The sequence below is a fragment of the Lipotes vexillifer genome, unplaced genomic scaffold, assembly GCF_000442215.2.
Source record: "Lipotes vexillifer unplaced genomic scaffold, Lipotes_vexillifer_v1.1 scaffold684, whole genome shotgun sequence".
Taxonomy (NCBI): domain Eukaryota; kingdom Metazoa; phylum Chordata; class Mammalia; order Artiodactyla; family Lipotidae; genus Lipotes; species Lipotes vexillifer.
Genome location: NW_006797362.1, coordinates 361,542 through 377,898, shown reverse-complemented (window position 1 = coordinate 377,898; position 16,357 = coordinate 361,542). Strand labels below are relative to the sequence as shown.

The following is a 16,357-nucleotide window of genomic DNA, read 5'->3' as shown; positions in this document are numbered from 1 at the left end:
CCGCTAATGCTTCCTGCTGACTCATGTGCCCCATGCAGATTGCTGGAATCCTGACCCTCATTCACGACCATCTTTCACGAATATCCTGGACCAGCTAACTACCATAGAGGAGTCTGGTTTCTTTGAAATGCCCAAGGACTCTTTCCACTGCCTGCAGGATGACTGGAAACATGAGATTCAGGAGATGTTTGACCAACTCAGGGCCAAAGAAAAGGTAAGAAAGGGAAGCAAAAGGCATGCATTGAATTAGTGGATATTCTCCACTGGGGCCTCTGGACCGATTCTGACACGACCACGTTCCTGCTTGGTTTGTGGCAACAGAGCAGCTTTTTCCTTCCTGGCTTTACATGGAGAGTTCTCCAGGCCTCAGGTGTGACCTGAGACGATCGAGAATTTTTGTTTCTTTTTGGGATGTGGCAGGAATAAGTGGGGGGGGAGTCATGAGTCCAAAGCTGTCCTTGCAGAGTATCTACTGCATTGTCCAAACTGGAGGAGGAGCCCGGCTGGGCAAGTACCAGCAGGGTGTCTCGCCCCGCCGGCTGGAAATACGAGAGCGTTCTAGAAAGCTCTCTTTGTTCTACAGTGGACTTGTAGAAGGGGTTTAACTGGATGTAGGGATACTTCCATACTGAGAGCAATTATCAGAGCATCCTGCCAGTGTCTTTGGGGATCAGAATCAGAAACAGCATATGGGCTAAAAGTACCATGAGTCTGAAGTTGTTTGGCATTTTTCATGTTTTTATGAAAAGGGCTCAAAGGCTGAACCAACTGAGGTGTTCAGAGACTCATAGCCCATTAGAGATCTGCCTTTTTGTTTTGGAGACCATTCCTTAAATGGCCCCTCTCTATGCCCGTAGTGTCTGGCTAGCAGTCAGCATCACACAGAGGGAAGCTAATCAAAGTAGTTATGTTGTTTATCCTGCGGGGCCAGTGGCTAGGGGCACGAGGGATGTCCATGGATAGACTTGGTTAATTTCTTCTTTCCCTTCTCGTTCCCCTCTGTGGAAATTTGGGAAGCAGTATAATAATAGTAGAATCTAAAATTATCTTTATGGCTTCCCAGTTCTTTCACCTGAAAGGTCTGATGAGACCTCTTCACCCATTTCATCCAGGAGTCTTATGGCCCCTGCTGCCAGCATGTAGGGCAGGTGTTATTAACTTTTTCATCTCAGAGCTGAGGGTCAGTGTCCGTCTAAAGTCACACAGCTAGTAAGTGAGGAGGCAGAATCTTGAACTGGGGTCTTCTGATTCCAAAACCATTTTCTTTCCAATATCATCGTTTCCCTGTTAAACAAAGGACTTAAAATTCATTTCTGGAGCTGATTTGAAGACATAACTCTTTTGATGCAACATAGCACTGCTTGTGCTGTTTGGCAAGTCAAGGAGCATTCTGCAGGGGGATGCAGTGAGCTTATGACAATTCTTTAGGGACCCAGGGGGAGAGAGGGGTGGATCTGTACTGACCATTGAGCAGAATGATTAAAAGAGACTGTCCCAATTACTAGTTCTGTTCCAACTAGAAGAACCCCAGAGTTCCTGGCCTTTTTTGAGACTGCTGAATCACTGACTCCTGGTTATTTCTTTTTCGTTTTTTAAATTTATTTTTTATTGAAGTATAGTTGAATTACAATGTTGTGTTAATTGACTGCTATACAGCAAAGTGACTCAGTTATTTATTATATATATATATATATATATATATATATATATGCATTCTTTTTCATATTCTTTTCCATTATGTTTATCACAGGATATTGAATATAGTTCCGTGGTTATTTCTTTTGATTGATGAAATTATAAGGGTACCAGCCAATAAGAAAAATGAAAGTTGGATTTTGTCAGGAGGTAGTTACTAGAAAAAGTCAAACCAATTCTCGTCATAGCTAACATTTGTAGAGCATGTGCTATTTGCCATGCTCTGTTATGAGTAATTTATATGAATTCTTACGTAATCTTGCATAATAAGGTAATAATTGCCTATGTGTTACAGTCCTGTGATATTGGTGCTATTAACTCCACATAACATGTGATGCCCATTGTAACTTGCTCAAGGCCACACATCAGCTACTTTGTTCCAGAGTCCTTGCTTTTAACACCCATGCTGTGATACCTCTCCATTATGAGGCTTGGAGTTGGGCAAGAAAGCTCATTAGCTTTCTCTCTGGAGAGATTCCTCTTAAATCATTGTATGTGGAAGATGTGATTTGCATACTATGGAGTTGATACCCAAATAGGTGTTTCGCAAGAAGGGGATTTACCACGCTGGAGGGTTCCCAGGTATATGGTGCCATAGTTGAGAACTCCATAAATGTCCTGTTTTCCCATGTGATTCATTCTTCAGGTTCTCTCAACCTACTACTGCTTCTGTGTATGTGAGGATGGGTTGGTCTCTGGGCTGGGGTTCAAGTTCCCTTAAAGGAAGGAGCTTAAACGCAAGTCATCCCTTAGACAAGAGCATGCAAGAGAGAGGACTTAGGAAGGCTGAGATTAGCTCGAACTAATTTTCAGCTTTCCCATTTAGCAGCAAAATAACCAACCAGGAATAATCTTTCTGAATCTTCTATGTGTTTTTGTTCTGATGGTGAAAACAAAGCGGTGGGACTGGGAAGCCAAAAATGTGGAGGGCGCACAACAATTAATCTTTGGGGCTTATTTGGGGCTTATTTCATCAGAGAAGGAGAAGTTCAAAAGTTCAAGCTCATTTCTCAGGCACTGTGATGAATCCATGTTCCCATAAAGAAGGACCTGCATTTATAAAATTGTCTTCTGTCTCCTCCTCCTTCTTTCTCTCATTCATTCATCGACTCAGCAGTTAATCAGCAACTACTGAGGACCTACCACGTACCAGACAACCTTCAAGGTGCTCGTCCTCTTCTCATTTTTCTCCTTTCTATCATTTTTATGGTCATTTTCATATACTCTTGAGAATAGAAGGCAAGTTGAGTGGAAAACTCCTTTCATCAGAATACTTTATTCCCATTTTGTTTGTTTTCTCTTCTGCTCTCTGCCTGCTGCTCTGCTTCCCCCGATATGTGTTCACATACTTTTTTCTAGCCCTGGGTTCCATTTCTATATTTTGTTCTAGTCCGGAATGACTTCTTATAGGGGAGCATTTCATTGAGAATTTTGAATTTCAACCACAGAAGTGTTGCTCTGGCTACTTTATTGAAGAAAACTTCTCCCTTTTTAGACATGGTTCTCTCAGGTTGTTGACATGAAAGCTTCTTAAGTTTTAGTCCTCTGCCTCCACCCAACTTCAATCCTAGGCCTGCTAGGCCTGCGGTAACCAGTGTTAACAGTTTAGAGTCCACATGTTTAAATTTTATATGCATGCTTTGTTCTCTTTCCTGGGCTCTCCCCTGTTTCCTGATACCATAAGCCCCCACCTCTTTCCAGGAATTCCATGGTGAGTTCCTTTGTAAATTCATGCAGGAGGAAAAAGGGGAGGGAGGGAAGAGGTTCTGCCCACCTTCTAGAGAAAGTGCCTGGCAGAGACTTCAGGAAATGTTCCCTCTTCTCTTTGCTGTGCTGTCCCCAGCCTTCCAGAGCAAATGGTTGTCCTTTAAGTTAAGGTGCAAGTTTAAACCACACGCTCAGTGGATTCACTCACCAGGTGAACAAAGATGTAGATGACACGCCTCACGAACCTTTTGAACAGCCACCCTGGAAATATATTTATTTTCATTTGAATGTTAGGCGATGCCTGGAGGGTGATTCATTTACAGCACGCACATTTTAAGCTAGATCACATTAAGTTGGCTCTGGTTTTAAAAAACTTTCCTTTATGTAACAGAAAGAAAAAATCAAAATAGAACCAAATCTGTAAAATTTGAGTATACGATTATATTTTCTACCCAAACGCCATCGTTTTTCCTGGTCACAGGTAATTTTAATCAGTCAATCAAGGGGCACAGGGAACTGTCAGCCCCCGTCTCCAGGGCTTGGCCTGTGGCTCCTCTAGCTGTATCCTCGGGATGGCTCTTCGGAGCCTGCCTGGCCTCCATTTGCGGTGGTCAGGTGTTCATCTTCCAGCCAGCTATTGAGCCCCCACCTCCGCCAGGGACTGAAGCGTGGGGCGTCAGAGGAGAGCTGTCCAGGCTGCTGTGAGCACTGGTCCCCCCAGGGGTGAGCCCCCTCTGCACGGACCACTGGCCACACACACCCCCACCCCCACCCCCCCGCCATGGTTCTACCTGCCTGGCAGGAGCTGCACACCTGGGAGGAGGAGCTGACGCGGGCCGCACTCCAGCAGAAAAACCAGGAGGAGCTGCTGCGGCGCCGGGAGCGGGAGCTGGCCGAGCGGGAGATCGACATCCTGCAGCGGGAGCTCCACATCATCATCCACCAGCTGTGCCAGGAGAAGCCCCGGGTCAAGAAACGCAAGGGCAAGTTCAGGAAGAACCGACTGAAGCTCAAGGATGGAAACCGCATCAGCCTCCCTTCCGGTTGGTGGCCGGGGACGTGGGGGAAGTGGGAATGGACCGAGGGGGTGGTGTGGCAGGGGTTCTATGGGAGCCAGGGACTGAGCTCGGAAACGTGAGACCCCAGGGCTCATCACGGAGCCGGTTTAGGAAGGTCCATTCTATTCCGTGGAAAGCCTGGCCTGCTGGAAAGCTTCCGCCTTCCAGGGGGATTTTGTAGTGTGACTACACACAGAATATGAGGGGAAGGCCGTGAGTGTGACAGGCCTGGCAGCAGGCTGCTAGAAGCACGGCCGTGCACACAGGCACATCTCACTATAGGCAAACCTGGAGAAGGAATATGTCACTGGGGGAAAAAAATCCCAGGGTATGTGTGTATGTGCGTGTGAGTCTGCAAAATAACTCATCTCAGGGTTTCTGTAAATAATTAGCTCTCTGTGTGCAGTTGAGATTAGGATGAACGTTTAAGAATTTGATTTACACATAACCTTTCAGAAACACATTAGCTGAACAAAGGTACATTTGCAGTAGGTACAGCCCTGAGAAAATGCAGAGAAATATGAAACTATGAATTAGAATCTCTGCGGGGCATAATGTACCCACGAGGGAGGTAAGTACTCAAGCGTGTGTTATGTAAATAAAGTTCATTGTATCCTGAGTCTGTAAGGCCCCAGGAAGCAAGCTTATTAGAAGGATAAGGAACCAAGGGGAAATGGCATAATAGGAGTAGTAGTGGATGATTTTAAGCACTGGGATGGTGGCTTAGGTACAGACAAGAGAATCCATCTAGTGAAATTCAGTGAATGTGTCGTTGCACATTTCTTTCTTTTCAGGCAACACAGAGTCTTTAAGCACCTCTGGAGCATCTGGCACGTGCCAGCATCTTGCTGTGTGCTAAGGAAGCAGATAGAAAAGCCATGGAGCTCACCTACAGGGAGATCACAGTCTAGAGGGGAGACCTAGGTGCAAACACGCAGATCTTTTTTATAGCCTTTTGATAGATGGGGAGAATGAAGCTCAGAAACTGAGAGAATGTACATTTTACATTCCTCATGTACGCTGTAAATGCCTTTGGAATACATCAGAATTTGGACCATTAACCGCATCTCCCTCACTTCCCCAGGTTCTGTGGGTTAGTCCTGTTACCCCGCACTTATCGAGGAGCATCAGTCTCCCTGCTTTGGTCCCTGAGAAAAGGAGGCGTGTACGGATAGACTGTATGAGATGGAGAATTTTAAGTTAGATTTCCTAGAATGATCGACAAGGTCTCATGATATTTTTAAAAACTATTCTAAGCACGTACTTGCTACACCTATATACATTATGTAGACATATGTACATTATATAGACGGCTTTATGAAAACCGTATAACGAAGTTCACTTGGGTAATGAAGTTTCCTTCTCTTCATACGTCCATCTTGCCATGTCCCTATGGGAAAAAGAAATGATTCTGAAAGAGAACATTTCCCAGGTGAAAAGGAGCTTCTCAGGAAATAGGACCTGTCCCTCAAGTCTGCCAGGAAGTGTCAGTTCTCTCATAGGAATTTTTTTTTTAACTGAGATATAGTTGATGTACAATATTACACAAGTTTCAGGTGTACAACATAGTGACTCGCAATTTTTAAAGGTTATACTCCATTTATAGTTATTATAAAATATTGGCTGTATTCCCTGTGTTGCAGTATATATCCTTGTAGCTCATAGGAATTTGAGAATGGGAAAATTCTAATGTACACGCATCTGTTTGTCTTTCCCCAAGCAGATTTCCAGCACAAGTTCACGGTACAGGCCTCGCCCACCATGGATAAAAGGAAGAGTCTCATCAACAGCCGCTCTAGTCCTCCTGCAAGCCCCACCATCATTCCTCGCCTGCGAGCCATCCAGTGTGAGGCTGTTTCCTAAATTAGTCGGGGCCATAACACACCAGGGGCACCTGTCCCCTGCTCTGTCCAGCCACCAACTGGTCCAGGCTGTCTCCGTCCATAACTCTGCCACCTCTCCTCCACAATATGTATATACATGCACATGTGTACGCAGACCCTTACCCCCCACCTCGTCTCTCCATGACCTTGACCCTTTCACTCTTAGTGAGATACCAGCACAGGGGTTTGTGGGTATCAGCGGGCTCTTTAGTGAATTACAAAGCAATCTGAGATGCGATGAGGGTGCCCTGGCCTGGGGACCTTGTGCACTCGCTGCCATGTTTGGGGCATCGTGGTTTTTCTTTTCCATACTTCCCAGGAAAGGGCTTTGTCAAAGTGTAGGTTCCAAGGTAAACTTGCCAGCTACTTTGTGATGGGCCGAATCCGAACCAATTTTATTTTATGACGGTGTTTATTAAAAAGAACTTATACAAACACACATATATGCATATATGTAAAGTGTGTGTATGCCCTAATTTAAAGATAGAGAGATTTCATCAAAAAAAACCCCAAGACCTGGATTTCCTTGAAAAATCAAATCAAATCAGTGGATTCTTTTTTTCATATGCTCTGTATTTTGCCTCAGTCCCCTCAACTCCCTGTTTTCTGGTAACTGGGTCACTCCGTCCATTTATGATATAAGGCCAGTCTCTGAAGCATTTGGCTTTCAACCCTTGCTCTAAGGTATCAGGGTCAGAAGAAGGCACCTCCTCTCCTATCTGTTACATTTCTCCAGGCCTGTTCCTTCCCCCTCTCCTACCCCTGACTTCCTTCTCTACAGTGTTGAATTCCTCACTTTCTTCCTTTCCAGCACTTTCTTACCAAAATGTCTTCACTTCTACATCTTCCTTTACCCCTTATCTCTCACCTGCTTCCTCACCCGCCACCTCGCCCCCCAAGCCAGTCCCCGGCAACAAAACATGTTCCCGAAGTCAGGTCTGCTTGGAGCTCTGGTGACTGGCCGGCCTGAGTGCCCACTTTATGCTGGACTCTGGAGAATCTGGGAGGTTTTCTCACGTTTGGTACTTTGAAAGCACTGAGTGAATGGTGGCTGGGAACTCCTTTACTTGCCTGGCAGGCTCCACTCGGGCACAGAGTTCTTGACAAGGTCTGACTATCCCCCGCAGATCCAATTATGTGAGTGTGCATGTCCGGTTGGGGAGAGTCTAGTTTGGGGGGACCTCTCGGCTTTCCAGCTCCCGTTCGACCTTTGTTATTCACAGTGACACCAGGCGAAAGCAGCAAAACCTGGGGCCGGAGCTGTGTCGTCCCCAAGGAGGAGGGGGAAGAGGACGAGAAGAGGGCCCCCAAGAAGAAGGGACGGACGTGGGGGCCAGGCACACTTGGTCAGAAGGAGTTTGCGTCAGGAGACGAAGGGTAAGAGCCAGATGATGGGAAATCCTTTAAAAATATGATGTGGAATACCTTTTTCTCTGTTGCGTGTTTCGCTGCATTCAGAGAAATGACACGCTTCTTGATCTTGACAATAGGGTTTTCCAATCTCCTTGTTCCCTGGAAGCTCCTAGGACAGGAGTTGGCATACTTTTTCCATAAAGGGCCGGATAGTAAGTATTTTAGGCTTTGTGGGCCACGTGGTCTCTGTAGTAACTACTCAGCCCCACTGTGGTAGTACAGAAGCAGCCACAGACCATGGACAATATGTAAATGAACGAGCATGGCTGTGTTCCAGTAAAACTGTACAAGAACAAGGGATGGGCAGGATTTAGCCCATGAGTTACAGTTTTCCCAGCCCTGGAGGCCTCCTGTTCAGAGGAGCAAGTAGCCCAAGCATTCACTACGTGTGAGGAGTTCAGCCTGAGTGAGCCTGGCTCTTCCCCTTAAAACGTCTGCCCAGAGGAGAGAGAAGGAAGGACAGAGGTGACACGCCCCTTGAATGGAGGCTCATCCTAAAGCAGGGGCAGGCAGAATAACCCAGCCCTGGAGGTGCAGTTGGAGGTGACTCCGGGGCCACTAGCGCTTCCTTATGACCCCACCCACTAGCCACACCTACCATGTATGAGTGGCCCCTCTAGGCAAAGCACGTGGCACGCCCTGGTGCCTTGGATGTGCTTGTGTTCTCACTGTGGGCTTGTGACCCAGGGTTCCTAGTTCTTGACAGACGAGTTGCTTGTAGTGCAGTAGTGAAGAGCATGGCTGCTGAGCCCAGGCTGCCGGGGTGTGAATCCTGGCTCCTCCATGCCCAGCTGTGGGACCTTATGCTTTCTCATCTATCAAATGGGGATTCTCTCCATACCCACCTCATGGAGTTGATCATGAATAAGCTCATATTTGGGAAGTCCCTAGAAGATGGGCTGGCTCGTAGTAAGCATATGTAAATACTTGCTCTCATGATTTCGTCCGTGCTTCTCATGCAATTCTCCTTCATACTCGAAGAATGCATATCATGAGATATACTTCTTATTCTTGTGTTAGAATCTAGAGCCATATTTCTTGACTTTTCCAAGTGGGAGGATAAGCAGTAGCCCCCTTCATCCTTTTTAGTGGCTTTTCAAAGAGCTTCTAAGGTTGACCATTAGACTTAGAGGTGCCCTGAACCTGTAACTAGCCTTGGTATTTCTCTGAATACTACGATTTCATGTCCAAAATTTACTTCCCCATGTCAGATCTGTGCTGAAGGTGAAAATAACAGGTTGGTTCATGAAGGATGGACTCTTTGAAGCCAGGCTTTGGAAATCACTAGCTACCTTAGAACAGACTCTTTAGATATGTAGGGCAGACTGCCTAAGCTGTATAAGAATACAGTGATTGGGCTTCCCTGGTGGTGCAGTGGTTGAGAGTCCACCTGCCGATGCAGGGGACGCGGGTTCATGCCCCGGTCCGGGAAGATCCCACATGCCACAGAGCGGCTGGGCCCGTGAGCCATGGCTGCTGAGCCTGCGCGTCCGGAGCCTGTGCTCCCGCAACGGGAGAGGCCACAACAGTGAGAGGCCCGCGTACCGCAAAAAAAAAAAGAATACAGTGATTGAGTCCTCCGGGGATTGCAGGTTGCTCTGCTATACTAAGTTCTGTAGGTACAAGCCCTCCTCAGTTTGTCCTTTGAGCCGTGGCTAGAAGTAAGATTGAGCTGGGCCTGAGGAACTCCATCACCCTGAGTCCCTTGGTATTTCTGACATTAGTGTGTTTCCAGATAGGCTTTACCAGGTTGGCTATGGATCCCAATAGTTTCTCTGGTTCTGCTTCATTTAAAGGTATTTTTTTGTCTTGCTAGTAAATTAACTGCATTTCACATTACACAAAACATTAACTTTGGAATTTTCTTACATTACATTAACTTACATAGATTTGCCCTCAAAACTTTTGAAGCAGTTCAAAATATGTGACTTAATTTTTCATGATTCTCAGTTCCTACTGAAGAAATAAGGAAAATCCACCCAGTCTCAAGAAAAGACCTCTTCCATGTCAGAAAATTTTGAGAGTCTCTATATGATACTATGTCTAATGTTAGTCCCTGTTGACTGAAGAAAATATGTAATGACAAAAAGCTGTATTGAATTCAGTAATGCTAAGTGAATTTGCATCTCCATCCTTTAAAAAAATAGTACATATCTGTAGGAAACATATGCACTGTCTGTAGACAGCGGGGATCTATGGATTCACAAGCCCCCTGTAATTAAGCTGTGGCTGCCCAGCAATGTTTGTCCCACAGATTGGGAGGTCCCGGGCCTGTGGTAGTTCCGGCATGGTCATCTTGTTAAGATTCCTTCATGGTGTGGGGCTTTGCTGACCAGACAAGGGGAGGGCAGCTGGCGACATGGCTGGAGCCCAGCCTTGAGGGTTCTCACGTGGGAGAGGCTGAGCTGCATGTACCCACTGTTACCTGCTACTGATTCTCTTTATTCATTGAAGATCCCCTCAGAGACGTGAGAAAGCTAATGGTTTAAGTACCCCATCAGAATCTCCACATTTCCACTTGGGGTGAGTCTAATCTTCACCCTCTCATCACATGTACTGGTAATGACCCTCCCTCCGTTTCCTTGTCCTCACAGCGCACTCCGCAGAATCAAGCCTCATTATGGCCAGGGCCATGCTGACTTCCTTTTTTTCTTTTGGAAGCGGTACCATCGTGCACCTTGGGAAAATTCCTGTGTTGGTCTGACTTGACGTTTCCTTTGCTCCCCTGACCACTCCCGTTGTTGGGATTCTCCCAGAATCCTTAGTTATAGGGAGACAGTCCATGGCTGTTTATCCTTTGGTCGTCAGCACTGGCTTTGACTCTGCTGATCTGGATTCCTTGGACCCAGGGCTGGAGGTGATGTTATAAGACTTCCAGTGAGAAGTCTCAGGCTGTGGGTTGGGCAGCACGCTTCTCTCTGGCTGTGTATTTTGGTTGACACCACTGGTGGCTGGGAGGTACTTTAATGCAGTGTTATTCCTGATAGCACTTGAGGCAGAGGCCTGCAGTCAGGGAAAACGTTGGTTCTTCTCCCTCCCTCAAGATGGGCTGGGAAGAGTGGGCTTTAGTTGAATGGCTCTCTCTCTAGCCCTAAAATGAGAGCCACCCCTGGTTATATACTGGTATCTCCAGGGCAGTCACAGCCCACAGATTCCTCAGTCCTCCTTCTTTACTGTCCTTTAGGGGAAAGACCAGTGCTTCTGGGCCTTTGATGCCCCTGTCCTATAAGAGAGTTGGCGGGGTACCCAGTCAGTGACCTTGGAGTTACTGGCTTGCCACTGTGAGCTGATGACAGCGTTTTGAAAGCAAGCGCCTGTCATTTTCCTCTCCATTCCCAGACAAACCGAGGGTTCGAGTCCAGCATTATGTACTGCCCACATAGGTCTGTCCCAAAGTGCACTGGGTTGGTGCAGCCTTGTTGGTTGATTTTTGTTTTTGAAACGTGGATGGCTTTGAAAGTTGCCTGAGCATGCCGTAAGCTTGGAAGGAGAAATTGAGAAAGGGTGTGAGTGGAGTGGCCTGGCCTGGCCCATCTCTGCTAGCTCATTGCCCGGTGCTTGCCTTGCATTGCAGATCTCAGCACTGCAGTTTTTCTAATGTCGCCAGTGTGTTGTAGTCAGCGCCTGCGGAGTGATTGCCTCTCCCTTAAGTTGGGCTTCGGCAAGACCCTGGCCAGTGCCGGGCAGTCCTTATTCTCGCTCTCCTCTTGCCAGCCTGCCCAGCAGGTCTTCCCGCAGCTCCATAGCAGCATGTGAGGGGTGGGTTATGTCTCTGCTTTTCATTCCCTAGAGCATGTGCACTTTTGCTAAGGAAGCGGGTGGGCTTAGTAAGGCTTGTTGCCTATACCCCGAGGCTCTTGGGCTTTGCTGTAATCAAGCAGACAGGGAGAGGCATTTCCATAGGCCCAGGGAGCTGAGGGTAAAGGAAGTAACCAGTTCTCACAGTTTCCTCACTTCCTCTCACTCAGCCTCAAGTCCCTGGTAGATGGATACAAACAGTGGTCGTCCAGTGCCCCCAACCTGGGGAAGGGGCCGAGGAATAGTCCAGCCCTGCCAGGGTTCACCAGCCTTATGGAGATGGGTAAGTACTGCCTTTGTCTTGATTCTCCTCCTGTTCCCTCAGGGAATTCTTGGCCAAGCTTCTCGGACTCTTTAAGGACCCCTAGTACTGCTTCAGAGGGCTGTTTCCTCTTTTTCTCAACTCCTGGTCCCCCCCGCCCCGCTTGTTCCTTCTCCGTTTGCTCTACCCTCATTCCATTGAGTCTTCTCAAATCACTACTGCTGCCATGGAACCTGCCTTTGGCCTCCTATCCCAAGGGGCCAGTTGTAGTCTCCTTAGGGCAGTGAAGAACGGGGAGGCCTGGAATCGGGCAGTGAAGAACGGGGAGGCCTGGAATCAGGCAGTTTCCTTTCCTGGGTCTATTTCTGTGTATTTTAATGTGGGGAGTCCACAGAATGGGAGCCGGTGATAGGAGACACCACAGTGTTCCTCCAAGGAAGCTTTTCCAGTGTTGCCCTGTGATTACTGAATGGGTAAGGCCTTCCCCAGGCTCTCTCAGAAAGTACTCTTCGCTCTAGAATTCCAAAATCATAATAAGTCAGTCCATAGAGTAGATGGGCCTTCACCCACGCAGGGGGTTCTAATCCTTTGCAGGAGACTAGTCTTTTTCTTTTTTTAAAATTTTGGTTGCACCAGCTCTTAGTTGCGGCAGGCGTGCTCCTTAGTTGCGGCTTGCCGGCTCCTTAGTTGTGGCTCGTGGGCTCCTTAGTTGGGGCAGGCGAACTCTCAGCTGCAGCATGCGTGTGGGATCTAGTTCCCTGACTAGGGATCGAACCTGGGTCCCCTGCCTTGGGAGTGCGGAGTCGTAACCACTGGGCCACCAGGGACGTCCTGCAGGACGCTGGTCTTAAGTCTGTAGGCCATTATTCTAAAAATCCAAGGTCCCTTCCAGTTTCAAGTTGTAAAATAATTAGGGATCTGTCTGTTCTAGGAAACTCATACCGCACTTCTTGTGTTGAGGGTCCCTACGACAGAAGGAGCAAATTGGCAGATCGTCTTTTCTGCACATAGGAAAACAGGCTGTGGAGTGGAGAGTGATTTCCCCACATTGGTCACAGTTGAGCGTGGAGGCATGAAGTCCTGTTGGTTCTTTGTCCTGCACCTCAGACTGTTCAACGTCTGCACCCCTGGCACTAGGCCAGGGGCCTGGGGTTGGCGACAAGGGCCAGGTTCTTACTCTTGCCGCTTCGTTCCCATTTTCTGTTCCCCCTCCACTCCTCTCGTCTCCGCAGAGGACGAGGACAGCGAAGGTCCACGGAGTGGGGAGAGTCGTCCACAGCCGTCACCCAGCCAGTCCTACCTCTGTATCCCATTCCCTCGTGGAGAGGATGGGGACGGCCCCGCCGGCGACGGCGTCCACGAGGAGCCCACCCCAGTCAACTCGGCCACCAGTACCCCTCAGCTGACGCCGACCAACAGCCTCAAGCGGGGCGGCCCCCACCACCGCCGCTGTGAGGTGGCTCTGCTCGGCTGTGGGGCCGTCCTGGCAGCCACGGGCCTCGGCTGTGACCTGCTGGAAGCTGGCAAGTGCCAGCTGCTGCCGCCGGAGGAGCCTGAGCCGCCAGCCCGGGAAGAGAAGAAGAGGCGCGAGGGCCTCTTCCAGAGAGCCAGCCGCCCCCGCCCGAGCACCAGCCCCCCATCCCGGAAGCTCTGCAAGAAGGAGGAGCCCGCGCTGTTGCTAGGAGACCCCTCTGCCTCCCTCACACTGCTCTCGCTGTCCTCTATCTCCGAGTGCAACTCCACGCGCTCCCTGCTGCGTTCTGACAGTGATGAGATTGTGGTGTACGAGATGCCCGTCAGCCCCGGGGAGGCCCCACCCCTGAGCCCCTGCACCCGCAATCCCCTGGTCGATGTCCGAGTGGAGCGCTTCAAGCGAGACCCGAGGCAGTCCCTGACCCCCACCCACGTCACCCTCACGGCCCCCCGCGCTGAGCCCAGCGCTCACCGGCGGACTCCTTCCGATGGGGCCCTCAAGCCGGCGGCCCCTCGAGCCAGCAGGAGCCCCTCCAGCAATGGGCTGAGCCCCAGCCCTGGAGCAGGTGAGGCCTGCCCGCCCCCTCCTTCCTCTTGCCTGCCTTCGTGCTCCCCCCCGGGAGTGGGGATATCGGGGTCAGCTCCGTTCCTCCTCTGGCTCAGCCAGTCAAGACAGGCCGCTCTGGGCCGCGGGAGGTGGCCGACTTCTCTCCGTCCTGTGCCTCGGGGGGTCTTCCCTGAGGAGGGAGAGCAGACAGGCAGGCTCTGGGAAGAATCCCATCAGGACTCCGGTGGGATGCTCAGGCCCTGGGTCTGGGAGTGTGCGGCGCGGTGCTTTCAGGACAAGGGCAGGAGTCCAGCTCTGTTTGTTCCCTGAAGAGGAGGCTGCAGTTACCGAGAGCAATTCTGCCCTGCACACAGGAGGGTATTTTCGGCCACACAGCTGGGCTCTTGCCTCTCGTTACAGCGTGAGTCCAGACACTCTCAGAAGGCAAGCTTCCGCCCGGGCATCACGCCCTCCACCACTCATCCCTTAGTCACTCATCCCATCGCTCAGACGTGGAGATGTGTCCAGGTGAACTGCTGTGCCGGTGCACGCGCTCGCCTTCTCCGTCTGACGTCCAGCACACCCTGACGTGCACTGTCACCCTGGGCCTTCCCCACCCTGTCCCTTGCGCCCTAGAACACCGCAGTCTGACCTAGAAACCACCTCGGATCCCCTAGGAGAAGAGAACATGGCAATACCCTCTCAGTGAGATTTGAGCGTGAGCGACAATAGTACCTGACCATCCAGCTTGCCGTTCCCCTGCTTAGATTTTTTTTGTTACAATCAGATAGGTGTGGCCTCTGTGGGAAAAGAGGCCCCTGGATTACTCGTCTTTAGATTTCTGACACCTAGCTTTGTTCCTGTCACACGTTTATTAAATGGATGAAGTGCGAATGAACAGACATTTCCTCAAGTTGTTTCATGACAGATACGAGCCCCGTGTGTCCCATTATTATCAGATACAGGGACCGTGGCCTTGTAGTTCACTGTTACATCCCCAGTGCCTGCCAGCACACTGCATGAAAAATAGTAGGCGCTCGTAATTCTCGTTATCCCGAGTGGACGGGGACCCGGCGAGGTGGGGAGGGAGCAGCGTGTGTGGCCCAGAAGTGTGGTGCCATTGTCGAACGCCTCTCCCTTTGTCTCTTTGACCAGGAATGTTGAAAACCCCCAGCCCCAGCCGAGACCCAGGTGAATTCCCCCGTCTCCCCGACCCCAATGTGGTCTTTCCCCCGACCCCAAGGCGCTGGAACACACAGCAGGACTCTGCCTTGGAGAGACCCAAGACCCTGGAGTTTCTGCCTCGGCCGCGTCCTTCTGCCAACCGGCAGCGACTGGACCCTTGGTGGTTCGTGTCTCCCAGCCACGCCCGTAGCGCCTCCCCAGCCAACAGTTCCAGCACGGAGACGCCCAGCAACCTGGACTCCTGCTTGGCAAGCAGCAGCAGCACCGTGGAGGAGCGGCCTGGGCTGCCAGCCCTGCCCCCCTTCCAGGCGGGGCCGCTGCCACCCGCCGAGCGGACGCTTCTGGACCTGGACGCGGAGGGCCAGAGTCAGGACGGCACCGTGCCGCTGTGCAGAGCCGCACTGAACACACACAGGCCTGCCCCTTACGAGATCCAGCAAGAGTTCTGGTCTTAGCACGAAAAGGGTTGGGGGCGGGCAAGGGGGAAGCAGGAGATGGGAGGAGCCGGCTGGCACAGCCCTGTCTCAGAATTGGACCCCCTGAGCTCCCGCCCTACTTCTTGCACTGATAATGCACTTTGAAGATGGAAGGGATGGAAGCAGGGCCCCTTGAGAGGGCTTCGTGCCCTGCAGGGCCCTTCTCCCCAGGTCCACTGGAGGGGCCGTGGCTGTGTAGGGCAGGGAGGGGTGCGTGCATGTCCTCCACCCTCCACAGTCTTCCTTGCCTTCGAGGTGACCCTGCAGAGTCCCTCAGCCGAATCTGTCTGCTGCCCCCTCTCCTCAGCCCCCTGGGTGTGCCCTCCTGGGCTCCCTCTGTTAGCCCTGAGTTCAGCCTTTCCAAACACCAGTATTGGATGTTCTGTGATTGATTTTGCACCTCTTCCACATTCTTCCCCGATACTCATGAATCAGAATCTCCTTTGGTGTGAGATGTGAGCTTTTCTGTGTCCTGAGCCCTTCGGTGCCGGCCGGAGGACTGAAGGCGAAGTAAGTGCCCCAGTGTCGGGCACAGGAATTGATGGAGCTATAGCACCACCTACTGCACTTCCAGGCGCCCCACTTATTCATTTGAGCCTCCCAGTGGTAGGGACCTGCCTCTGTGAGACAGGGGTGGGGTGGGGGGGTGGAGAGGGAGTTAGGAAATACAGTTGAGTTGCAGCAAAGAGGGTAACGGAGTCTGTCTGTCCTCACTCCTTTTGTAAACACTCAAAGAAGGGCAGAAACCAGCACCTGTTGACGGCACCCATCTCCTACCTGGGGTCCAGATGTGGTCAGACCAGGTTCTGATACAAACACACTCTCATCCCAGGAATAGTTTCCAGGGAGACTCACTGGTG

General features: G+C 50.3%; 1 protein-coding gene across 2 annotated transcripts in view; it reads left to right on the top strand.

Annotated features, from left to right (window-relative positions):
* Nucleotides 1–15,937, top strand: part of MAP3K9 (mitogen-activated protein kinase kinase kinase 9) — a 71,986-nt gene extending 56,049 nt beyond the window's left edge. The window contains exons 5-12 of one of the 2 annotated variants that reach the window (XM_007469294.1): nt 39–214; nt 4,205–4,445; nt 6,184–6,306; nt 7,567–7,720; nt 10,211–10,279; nt 11,725–11,837; nt 13,049–13,855; nt 14,992–15,937. In XM_007469294.1, the coding sequence (XP_007469356.1) occupies nt 39–214; nt 4,205–4,445; nt 6,184–6,306; nt 7,567–7,720; nt 10,211–10,279; nt 11,725–11,837; nt 13,049–13,855; nt 14,992–15,476 (2,168 nt within the window). In that variant the 3' untranslated portion in view covers nt 15,477–15,937. Of the gene's footprint in view, nt 1–38; nt 215–4,204; nt 4,446–6,183; nt 6,307–7,566; nt 7,721–10,210; nt 10,280–11,724; nt 11,838–12,985; nt 13,856–14,991 lie in introns of both variants that reach the window. The other variant, XM_007469293.1, reaches the window with a different exon arrangement.
* Nucleotides 15,938–16,357: the final 420 nt, after the last annotated feature.